This window comes from Procambarus clarkii, chromosome 14, assembly GCF_040958095.1.
Source record: "Procambarus clarkii isolate CNS0578487 chromosome 14, FALCON_Pclarkii_2.0, whole genome shotgun sequence".
Taxonomy (NCBI): Eukaryota; Metazoa; Arthropoda; class Malacostraca; order Decapoda; family Cambaridae; genus Procambarus; species Procambarus clarkii.
This window is the reverse complement of record NC_091163.1, coordinates 37,513,731-37,526,740: the sequence shown is the minus strand read 5'-3', so window position 1 is coordinate 37,526,740 and position 13,010 is coordinate 37,513,731. Positions and strand designations below refer to the sequence as shown.

Below are 13,010 nucleotides of genomic sequence, written 5' to 3'. Positions count from 1 at the left end.
GTAAGCAACTTAAATGTAATGTAAGAAAAGCATGATCATTTTGGTTACTGATAGGTAACTGAGCCAGCTGAAGCATATTTGGCATTGCAAAACTTTTGGTGGTGGTGGTGATTAATGTACTTACATTCGTGAAAAATATTTTTGTCAAGTGAAGCTAATTTAATGTCATAAACTACCAACTCTGCAGTGAATAGTTACAGATCTTAACACTTTCGTGCACGTAGGAACGGCTATACGTCAGTTATTTTCCCCACGTTTGCTAGCCAGGGATGCATGTCACGTCCCTAATTAAAAAAATTTAAAATTCTAATTTTTATCCGATCAATCTGGGACTAGTTTCAAAATGAGCGCCATTGGCTTCCCATTTTCGTCCATATGTCACATGGCATCCTGGGTCGGTGTCCCATGCGATGGGCCTATTGTTTGTGACCACGCTTGTGACCTCTACGCCCTCCTCCTGCGTCCAAAACTTGTGAACGTTCCGGCTATTATCCTCGGTTATATTTATTCCAGCACCTTTAACCACACTATATACACTATAAGATGGATCGTGATCAAGAACAGAGCAGTTCCAAGTTGAAAGGAGCCAAAGAATCGGCCAGGAATGATAAGTAGGGTTCACCAAAAGTACAGCCAAGTAAAGTAAGGCTCGCACCAACAAAGTTCCAGGCCATAGTGGAAGAATTCAGATATTGAGACTGAAGAAACAGATAGATGTAGATAGTGAAATCTTTGATATGGAGACAGCAGGTGAGGATGAATTGGAGATTGAGAAATCTAATGATACCAAAACGTGCATGGCATGTGCGTGCATTAGAAATGTTGTTCTTCAATTTGGCCTTATATTCATATATATCCCTTTAGAGCATTTTATTGCTAACAATTTGATACCAAAATGAACGATGGTAACATGAAAATTTATGGTATCGAACAGAAAAGTTATAGACTTTTCTATTTGGGTTTTATGGGTGTGCCAAAGGGTATACTCTAACGGGTAACACTTCAGTGACTTCCCACGCTTTTTGCAGGTTGGGTGCGCTTTTTTTTTTTTTTTTTTTTTTACATTAGATGCATGTGTCCGGGTAGGGGAATTTATTGCGAACACGTTGATACCAAAATGAACGCTGTAGCACGAGAAAGGAGGTGAAAAAACTGAAAAGACTATACACGTTTTATCATTGTTTCGCACTCGGCTAACAATTGCCAGATTTTTTTGCTCGGTGCGGGTGTCATGCAGGGCTTTTGGACATTATATGCATATATCTCTTTAGAGCATTCTATTGCGAACAACTTTGATACTAAAATGAACGACGTAACACGAAAATTGATGGTAAACCTGAAAAGATTATACACATTTCTGTAGGTGTGTTGCGGGTGTGCCAATATAGGAATGCTAACAGGTAACGCTTTGGCGATTCCCACGTTGTTGCGGGTGGGGCGTGCCATTTTTCTTTTACTTTATATGCAAATGTCTGTATAGGGAAATTTATTGCGAACACATTGATACCAAAAAGGAACGCTGTAGCACGAGAATTGAGGTGGAAAAACTGAAAAGACTAAACACATTTTATCGCTGTTTCTCACTCGCTGCATTTTTGTGCTTAGTCTGGGTGTCACACAGGGCTTTGGGACATAATATGCATATATCTCTTTAAAGCATTCTATTGCGAACAATTTGGTACCGAAATGAAATACGTACAATGAAAATCGAGATGAGAAAACCGAAGAGTACAGTACACACATTTCAGTGTCGCCGCACGCTCGCCCGAAAGGCTAGGAGCATGAGGGGGAAGTTTGGCGGGCTCACGCCTGAGGTGCGAAAGTGTTAAATGATTATTAGTTTTCACATTCGGCATGCCACCATCTGCTCAATGACCTTTTTGGTGGTTGTAGACAGCTCTAGGGAGTGCAAGAGCATTAATTGCACACAACCCCTTCAAAGCACCACTTTCTTCCTGGCCTAAAACCCTTCCACTTTTCTCCTTTTATGAGTGCTAGCCCTCTGTAATTATTAAAATTGTTTCTTTACATTTTATTTACTTTGTCTTATATGTTATTCCCATTTACCCTCTACCTTCGCTAGTTTAGAATTACAGCAGAAATTGTTTACCATAAAAAGTAATTTGCTTCACTGCATATTGGGCTGGATGTGGTGACAACCCAGCCGTCCTGAAGCATCTTTGTGATTTGTCTCCTGCAAGTCCTTGTGCGCGCACACATCCTCCCTTGATTGCTCACTTATGAGCCCTTATCAAAGTTTATTCACTTCTGCCCTCAAAGCTCACAAGTCTCGGAAACACACATCTGTTGTAATAGGAGAGGTGAGGAGACAGATTTATAAGGATGAATATTGAGGCTGTATGAGAGAATTGAACTTGTGCCTCTGATTACCTCTTAGTATGCTCAATATTGACAGGCCATGATTTTATTGCAGCCTCAATATTCAGTTTCATCACATGGTTGTCATGTAGGTTTGTCAGATTCATAAATGCCACGGTAACCCCAATGCTGGAAGTATTACTTTGTCTTTCACTAAGTGCACCGTGAATAGGAAATTCTACCTCCATACGCTGAAGCAATTCGTGGTCACACAACTGGAGAAAATGTAAATGTTTTTTGTTCAGCCACTTGCTAAATCAAATACTCCCAGGACAATGAATTGGCTGTGATGGGGTTTGCCAAACTTGACTCGACAGTGTTGTTGGGGTTGCCATAAGACATCATGTATACCTTTAGGAGATAGTGTCTAACATTGGAACAGGGTCATGGATGCCATCTCATTTGACTCCTTTCAAGTGTAGAAGCAAACAAACTAAAATTGAATATTTCCTATCAGGATTTGGGATCATTAAATGTACTTTGATGGCTACTTACATGCTTAGAAATTACTTTGAGCTGGGCTTGCTTGTATCTCAGTGTAGTTACTGTGTGGTTTTTATAATTGTAGTTAAAGATAGGTACTCAAATATGGTACTGTATTTGAAATCTGCCTCGTATTGCTCACACCCTTATTAGCTGGGTTTCACACTTCGTTAGTTTTCAAATATTCGGACAACCATTAATTTTTTCTCATTGATCCCTTTAAATAATCATAAGATTGTTAATGTATCGGAGCTTATGTTTTCTTCGTGTTTATTGAGGTCTTGAGTACATTTGAGTATGGTGTTTCTACGTGTGATGCTGCCAATACTGTACCAGCTTAAACCCTAAGGAAAATATTGGTTATGATTATTGTAACCATCTGATATTTTGGATCAGATGCAACACTGACATGTTAGTGGTACCTGTACCTGTTAGTGGTACCTGTAACTATATAGTATCTAATGGCATAGATACAATATTTAGGTTTCTTAATTCTTAGACTACTATTGGTGATCATTGTACAGTATATTTCCTGGGGCTGTTTTTGCATTTCTGCTGCTTTGTTTTGGATAGTTATCATCCATAAAGGCATTTTATTCACAAGATTTGAAGAAAATACTTTTTTAATGGGATATTATGCTTTTCGACATCCTAAAAAATGTGTGATATAATTTTAAAAAATGTTTGCAGTGTGAAGGTTAAATAATTGTTGGTGATCTCTTGTGAAGCATTTGGTAATGAGGAGACTTTATTCTGCAGTGGATTGGTAATGGCCTGATACACTATACATGTTCATAGTTGCATATTGCTGTTGGCACCCATATGGTCAATAGTACATTTGTACCTAACATTTATGAACGGCAAGTTGGTGTTTACTTTAATACTCATAATTTATAGCTTCATGGGGTATAAATGTAATTCAAGGTACAAACATTTTATTTGTAAACTGTCCATGGATACCTAGTAAATTTTTTAAGTTTGATTTGGGGTAGTTCTAATTTTCAGCGCAAGTTGTAGGTTCATAGAGTATGCAGAGAAGACGTGTGAACCATCTTGTGGGTGTCTTGCGAATGATAACTAAAAACCATATGTTCTACAGATACACCACTTTTAAATAGGTGATGTTTTCAACCTAAGTTTCATGTACAAAAGTTGGTTTTTACCTTTTGATAATTTTGGGTCACTGATATATAAGATGTATGTGGTGTTATGCTAATTAGGGCGTTGAATATAGTGGGTATAATTTTCACGCTTTTAAATTATTTTTATTGGTTCACATAATTCGTAAATTACTTAGGAATTGGTTTGCATAATTCGTTAATAACTTAGGGATCGGTTTGTACAATTCGTAAATAAAACCACCTGGAATATCACATATTCCTAATACTGCGTCATCAGTTATTTATACAGTTACAGGCAAGTGTACATTAATCATTGTCGTTTGCTTGCACCCAAATGTGTGCAGCTGAAAAAATTCTTGTTACAAACGATGTCAAGGTTTGGCCCTTCGTGCTAAGATGAATTTATTAAAATGTTGCTAATTTTTGTCACTTTTTGGTCACCTATCCTCTTAGTGTTTTTGAAAATAGGGATTGTGTTATTTCAATATTATTTTCAGTGCTCTGCGTCCTGTAATTGTCGAGCCCCTTGAGGCTCGGGATGAGGAAGAAGGCCAACCTGAGAGTTCCATGCATAAGAATGAGCAGTACAAGCAGGAACGCAAGGAGGGCCCCAGGTGATTATCATTAAATTGCAGGATAGATATTTTTCTTAATCTCCTTCTCATTTCCTCCTCTTCAAATACTGTACCTTGTCATGGATGAATTACATAACACTGGGTAAATATTGAGGCCATCGATGGGATCGAACCCGCATTCCTAGACTTGCCAACATACACTCAAATTTATTCACATACATCACATTCTTTTGATTCTTTCATAGCATTTTGTCTGTTATTATTAGTAACGAATAATTTTTTACATGTCGTTCCCTTTGTTATTGTAATCCCATTTCTCACTTATTGGCTGGTTAAAGTTAAACCCTGCCCACCACCACCACACCTGCAGTGCCCCATCATCATCACAATGGCTCTATACCACTGTTGCCCAAAACCACAATCTACATAATCATTACCACTACCATATACTGTACTTAAAACTATATTTGCAAGACTTGTGCAATTATAATTGTACACAATATTGACCAGACCACACACTAGAAGTTGAAGGGACGACGACGTTTCGGTCCGTCCTGGACCATTCTCAAGTCGATTCTCACAATCGACTTGAGGATGGAATGAGAATGGTCCAGGACGGACCGAAACGTCGTCGTCCCTTCAACCTCTAGTGTGTGGTCTGGTCAACATACTTCAGCCACGTTATTGTGACTCATCGCCTGCATTGTGCACAATAGTTATAATCTATGCACATTCAATAATTGCACCATCTTTTCTTTTTCTAACCCTTGCCACCCGCCTGCATGAATACTCTCAAAGTTGCCCTCATTGCAATAGGCAGTTTTTTAAAAGCTTTACTTTTATTTACTCTTATTAGGAAATTTAAGTTTTGTTAACCCTTAAAAGGCACATCATATCAATTGACATTTTTAACACGTCGTTGGCAAGAATTGGGTTGTTCTTGTTGCTAATATTTTTAATTAATATGGCTGTTTTTAACTGATAAAAGATAAAACTGAATATACTGTACATGTATATTAGAAAACATTTTCAATATGTGCCATCTTATCCAAAAAATATTTTAGCAAAGTAAATTAAATAATTTTTTGTATTCTTCAGTCATCTATATTGATGTATTATTTTCCTTAACTTTTGTAAGACAATAAACATAAGGGTAGCTTTATCCTAATTTGAGAGAGATAAGATTTTAATTTAAGATGAAATTCTATAAACCTAAGAATGTGCATAGAATTTTTTAACTTTTTTTCCCATATACTGTAGTGTAATCCATATTTTGAATTTGGAAAGCAGCATCTCATAAAAAGTAACTTTAGTAACTTATGCACTGTATTCTAAAGGTTAAATATCGTTTCAACAGATTTGCTGATCGAAACTCCTTCGAATATGAATATGGAATTCGTTGGAAGCGTCTGTATGAAATGTACAAGGAAAAGAAATTGTTGCTAGAGTCTGACCTGCAAGCAGAGATGGAACAGCTGGAAAGACGACTGGCTATTGTGAAGCACGAGCATGAGACGGAGAAGTTGAGAAGAGGTAAGACTGTAATGTGATACTTTATTGGCTGTGGAATATTGCTTTTTCCCGACTGTAATTGCATGCAGTCATGCATTGGCAAATGGCTCAACAAAAGCAGTGTGAATCCAGCAACCAAGAGATCAATGTGTACAGTGCCTGGGTGCACTAGTCAAGTAATAGTCCTGTGGGGATGGTGCACCACTCAGATGGGGTGGTACACTGGGTCCTGTTTCACGTTGGTCTTGAATGTCTCTTCGAGGTAACATGGGCATTAACCCTTGGACAGCAGCTATAGAAAGTCATTCCTGCCTGTTTTCTATAAATTTATTAAAGGCAAGTTGCACGTAAATGATAAAATCCTGAGATTGAGAATGGGGAACATATTCACAGAGAATGAGAAAAATGTGTGAAACACGATGAACAGTTCCAAAGTGTTTGTGGGAACATCTTGTGCGAAGGTTCCAACCCTCATCAAGGCTCTTGTGGATTTGTTCTTGTGTAAAATGAGGTTTCCAGAAATCCAGATACAATTCCAGAGAATACCATATAAAACAGAGGTATTCTTGAATACTTCTTATGTATTCTATAGAATGCACATACACACACCCTCTTGTAAAGTGTGCTTATTTTGGGGGGGGGGGGCTCACGGCTAAGTGGACAGCGTACTGGGGTCGTAGTCCTAAGGGCCCAAGTTTGATTCCCAGTTAAGGCAGAAACAAATGTGCTGTTTCTTTCACCGTGATGTCCCTGTTCACCTAGCAGAAAATAGGTACCCGAGTTAGATGGCTGCTATCTGCTGCTTCCTGGGGATGTGTGTGTGTAAGGCAGTTCTGCAGGCACAAATAATAATATACACATGAACATGGAAAGTACACTGGAGAGAACACAAATTCTGTGTGTGTGTTTGAGGCCATGGGTCCCCATCTTTCAGGCAGAGGTGGTAACCCCCCTATTTAATATGGAAAAATATTTGTATAAATACTGAAGTATTTATACAAATATACAGTATAAATACTGTATATATAATATAAAGTATAAATACTGTAGTATTTATACCACCTCCGGTTGTGTTTGTGGTGTTGTATGTCACCATACAACACAGCCAGAGACAACCAGAGGTGGTATCTCCTATATTATGTATATATTGAATGTTTGAAAAGTAATAACTTGAATAAGAGAGAGGTAACCACCTCTGGTTACCACCTCTGCCTGAAAGATGGGGACCCATGGCCTCAAACACACACACAGAATTTGTGTTCTCTCCAGTGTACTTTCCATGTTCATGTGTATATTATTATTTGTGCCTGCAGAACTGCCTTACACACACACATTCCCAGGAAGCAGCAGATAGCAGCCATCTAACTCGGGTACCTATTTTCTGCTAGGTGAACAGGGACATCACGGTGAAAGAAACAGCACATTTGTTTCTGCCTTAACTAATGAATTACACGAAGATTGATGTACTGAGTAATATAGAATGGTTTGTTTAGTAATGTCCAACAGTTGTATATGCTGTGTATTAAATTAGTGGGAATGTATATACCAAATATTAACATGGTAATAACTTTGCAGAGTTGATGGCACGTGAACAAGAGGCAATGCAGCTCGGGAGATCGCTGTACGGGCGCCAGGGAGGCTATGGAATGGTATTGTCTTAATTTTGTTGTTCCTTATCTTAAGAATAAATAATTAAAATATTAAATGCTAGTACCTTTTCATATTCATGTGTGCATAATTAAACTTTCATGAATAAATATTGAGGCTGCAAACCAACCCATTTGTTGTACAGATTCTATATTCATAGACTTCATGTTGCTGTGATTCTCATTGTGAATAACTTGGCATTCAAGTGTGTGCCTTCCATATTTATTTTTCTCTCCATATTTGCATTTAATTGTCTTATTGTAATGTCATTCCTCATTGCCAAAACAAAATTTTAACTTTAAATGCCGTAATTATATTTTGAGTGGGGTCCTTGAGTAGTACTGTGAGCAAAACTGTCGTTAAGCCAGGCCTTTGGGAGATGATGCACCGAGTCATGTTACCTAGAGCTAGGGTAACTAGGCTAAGGGGGAGTGAATATCACATATCCTGGAACTTGATTGATCATTTTGTACACGAATAATGGGAATGCTCTTGTAATTAGAATGATTATTATTATTTGGATCTTGTTATTTTTTTGCGTTATGAGAATGAAATGCACATCTGGTGTATTCAGGTCAATTTTTATAAGTTATAATCAAAGAGTGTCAATTTAATTTGTAATTATTTTTTGACAGGATCGTTATCAGGGATCACAGGATGAACGCTATGGAGAACGCTACGATGCTTCACGGGATGAACGATATCAGCAAGCCATGCAGGAAGAACGTTATCAGAGAATGCAAGAGGAACGGTATCAGCAAGCCTTACAGGAGGAGCGGTATCAAGCTATGCGCAATGCTGGCTATCAACAAGGTGGTAACGCACAAGAGGAACAGTTCCAGCAACAGGGAACTAAGAGAGAGGCTCCAGCAGCATCGGCACAAGTAGCTGCCGGAGGGCCAGCGGCAGCAGCAGGACCCGGGGCAACATCTGACGAATCTGAAATGAAGCGAGGGAGATACTGAGTTAACATCTTTGACAGTTTTTTGTTTTTTTTTAAACCTTGCTGATCATATGTGTCAATGATGTTCTTACATTTATAAACTGCTTTAGAGAATAAGCATGTAATTGTAGTGACATTGTGATTACTTCTGGGAACCAATAAATGAGGTGGTAATGTTTCTCTTTATTTTTATTGCACTTGCTATTTATTGAAGGGCTTGTGTACAACAATGATAAACATTGTCATGATTTCATAAAAATAATTTCAACAGTTAAAGATTCAAAGGTGAAACAATTGAGCAAAACTGGAAGTGCTTAGAATTTTAAGTATTATCCATTGCATAGAACAAGTGCATTTTGGCCAGATTTTTTCAGATCTGTGTTTTCAGAGAAATGCCACTGAGGAATCAGAATAATAGTGTCACCTGCATGCAATATTGCCATGTAAGTTCATATATTTTTAATTTTTTAAATTTTATATTTTTTACATAATTGTAAATTGCTAAATAGTTCAATTTTGATTTATTTTCTCAACTTGAACATGTACTCTTACTTAGCGTTCATGAAATTGCAGATGATTACCAAATGACCGTTGAATGCTAAGCTGCAACAAAGTCTTGTTTATATATTAAGTATTGCTTAAACAATTACCATTACATGTTGAAGGCTGTTATGTCAGTGTGTTTAGTTTGGTAACATTGATGCTTGAACACTCCATTACCCAGAAATGGATAGCAAGAAAGTATTTTTTGCTAGTTTTTAGGGGATGTAACACTCCAATATTACTAACTTGGCAGAAAATATTGGTGTCTCGAGTGAGGACGATTGATATAATGCATAATTGAGCAATTATGTTCTTTTGTTGAACACATTGAACATAAACAGGCACACACGTGAGCTTGATGAATTATTGAATGGCTCAGTGCATGTTATATTGTATTAAGTTAAAATTATTTGTGGTAGTCTTTGAGGATAGCTAATGTTGACATTTATCTCAGGATGGGAGAAATATAAGATTGCAGTACATGTATTAGAAAGGGATTTTTGTCATATAATAATTGAAGAAACTAAGGTAGAGGTTAACTTTAGGTAATAACCCGGGGCACATGTCTAAGTTGCATAGTACCTTGTCCAGTACAAACCTTTGTACGTTCTTTTGTAAAATTCCATAGGACAAAATGCCATGTAGTAGTGTATATATATATGCATATATACATACATGCATATATATATGCATACTTGACAAAATGATTTTTTTTATGAATCTCTTGAATTGGCAGTACATCTAGCAACAACTATGGTGTTCCACATATTGCTAAATAAATATCATTTTTTTTGTCTGCATTTCCATTTCCCAATGTATGTACTGTACAACACTTGCCTAGGTCTACAAGCAGGGTGGAGCATCTGACATTAAGGCCTAGCTTAAGCCTACACTAACTTTTTTCTCTCTCCTCTTTAAGTATATTTATATTTTTAAGCTGTGTAGGGAATTTTTGACAGCTTCTTCGTTCAGTTCGTTGCACTTATTTACGACCGACTTAAATGTGCTTCCAGTATCCAATTATGTCCTCTTCCACTGTTCTTTAATTTGAACATTGCCTCTTACCTAATTTTTCCATCCTCACAAGTATGTTGTACGTCTTTGGAGCTCAACCCGTCCTCAGACCAAGTCCATCCAGCAGTAGACACCAAAGACCCATTCATTAATGTTAACATGTCGTTCATTCAAAATACAAATTTTCTCGACTAAATATTTTTATATATTAGCATATTTAGGTACTGGTCAGGGTAGGTGTTTAGATTCTGTTGGCGATTGTGTTTGTAGTACGTGGGTGAAGCATTTACAGCGATGTGGTTGGAACAAAATTCGTCAAATAAGCACTTGTTCCGGAAGTTTTCGAACGTCGTACGTTCTCCTGTAAGCAGTTTTTTAGTCCATGAGTTCAAAGCTGACGCACTCAAGCCCCAACCCGTCCTCGACTCGAGTCCATTACATTCAGCGGTCGACCCCACAGACACATTCATAAATTTTAACATGCTGTTCATTCAAAACGGGAATTTTCGCAGGTATAAATTAATATTATAATATATTGGCATATTGTGTATATATAGGCATAGGTTAGGTTAGGTTAGGTGTTTAGGTTCTGTTGGCGATTATTTGTATTTGTAGTACGTGGGTGAAGCATTTACAGTGTTGATTCGAACAAAATTCGTCAGTGAAGCACTTATTCCGGATATGTTCGAACGTCAGCAGTTGAGTCGTGTAAAGCGCTTTTCATTCATAAGCAGGGGGTTTGGCGGGTGCATGGAATCACTTTTGGATCTTTGGAGGACGGGCTGCAAGCCCAAAAGTTCAACAGACCATCCCGCTCCGCTGCAAGACGCTTCATAAGCGAACAAAGAACCGTTTGCACTCCACTTTACACTAGTCCAGCAGACGAAATTGATTTGGAGGAAGGAGGTAATAAAAGTATGTGTTTGTGGGAGAAAAGAATTGGCAAAATGATCAGGGAAAGAGAAGGGCCTCAAAATAACAATTCACTTAGGGTATATTTCACTAACAGTAGAAGTCTAAGAAATAAAATTAACGAATTAAATGCTCTTGTCTGCACAGATAAAATAGATATTATTGCACTCACCGAAAAGTGGATGAATGTAGAAAATAGAGAACTATTAGCTGAATATCAAATTGGATTTAAACTGTTTCACACATATATTAGACGAGGAGGGGGAGTAGCCATATATGTTAGGGACAATTTGAAATGTAGTCTCAAAGAGGGAATCAAAACTGAGCCCCACACAAACTATTTGGCAAGAATTAAACGAAAGATCAAATAATATTATAATAGGAGTTATATATAGGCCACCAAATTTAGACAGAATGGGAGCAAAGCATCTATGGGATGAAATATCTAGAGCATCTAGATCTAACAGTATTTATGTCATGGGTGACTTTAATTTTAGTGGAATAAACTGGGTGAACAAAACAGGGAATAGTGAAGCAGAAGGTTTTCTAGAATTAATTGACGATTGCTTTCTTAAGCAACAACAGGTTTTAATGACATGGAAACGGAGTGAGTTAGGGAACAGTGATCACAAATACAATACAATACAATACAATACAATTTTATTTAGGTAAGGTACATACATACAATAAATTTTTACAAGGATTGGTTGACTTATAGGTAGAGCTAGTACATACAATGCCTAAAGCCACTATTACGCAAAGCGTTTCGGGCATGATAAACTTAAATGACAAGCTTAATACTAATTGAGCATAATGAGTAGAATGAAAACATAGATGAAAAAGCAGCACAAATACAATTATGTCGACAAACAGCGCTCTTTAAAGAAAAACAGACATTGGTTGACAATAGAAGGGTAAGGAAGGTTACAGGGAATTTATTAGGTATAGCTTCGTTTTTAACTTAAACTGGTTGAGAGAGGTACAGTCTTTAACATGGTTGGGAAGGTCATTCCACATTCTGGGCCCCTTGATTTGTAGAGCATTTCTAGTTTGATTAAGTCGTACTCTAGGAATATCAAAACTGTATTTATTTCTGGTGTGGTGCTCATGGGTTCTGTTACACCCTTCTATGAAGCTTTTGAGATTAGGATTGGCATTATAGTTTAGCGTTTTATATATGTATAATACACATGAGAGAATGTGCAGTGACTTATTGTCTAACATATTCAGAGATTTGAGTAGAGGTACCGAGTGATGTCTGGGGCCAGAATTGGATATTGTCCTAATAGCAGCTTTGTGTTGAGTAATTAGAGGACGTAAGTGATTTTGGGTAGTAGAGCCTCAAGCACAAATACCATAGTTGAGATATGGATAGATGAGGGAGTAATAGAGAGTCACCAGGGCAGGGCGTGGTACATAATATCTGATCTTAGAAAGAATGCCCACAGTTTTTGAAACTTTTTTTGATATGTTTAGAATGTGTCCCTGGAAATTCAGCTTGTGGTCAATGAGAATGCCAAGGAATTTGCCATCTAATTTGTTACAAATTTGGGTATTGTTTATTTTGAGATTTATTTGATTAGAGGATTTTTTGCCAAACAGAATATAGAAAGCTTTGTCAATGTTAAGGGTGAGTTTGTTAGCAGTTAGCCACAGATGGACTTTATTTAGCTCAGTATTTACTGTGGCATTTAGAGCAAGGGGATCAGGACTGGAGTAAATGAAGGTTGTGTCGTCAGCAAATAGAATTGGTTTGAGGTGTTGGGAGGCATTTGGAAGGTCATTAATGTAGATGAGAAAGAGGAGAGGGCCAAGTATGCTGCCCTGAGGAACACCAATGTTGATGGGTAGGGTGGGAGAAATTGTATTATTCACAGAAAC

General features: G+C 37.5%; 1 protein-coding gene across 1 annotated transcript in view; it reads left to right on the top strand.

Annotated features, from left to right (window-relative positions):
• Window positions 1–9,995, top strand: part of LOC123770544 (protein no-on-transient A) — a 51,544-nt gene extending 41,549 nt beyond the window's left edge. The window contains exons 5-8 of the mRNA XM_045762555.2: window positions 4,481–4,597; window positions 5,916–6,091; window positions 7,646–7,719; window positions 8,353–9,995. Coding sequence (XP_045618511.1) covers window positions 4,481–4,597; window positions 5,916–6,091; window positions 7,646–7,719; window positions 8,353–8,682 — 697 coding nt within the window. The 3' untranslated portion in view covers window positions 8,683–9,995. The remainder of the gene's footprint in view (window positions 1–4,480; window positions 4,598–5,915; window positions 6,092–7,645; window positions 7,720–8,352) is intronic.
• The last annotated feature ends 3,015 nt before the right edge of the window (window positions 9,996–13,010 follow it).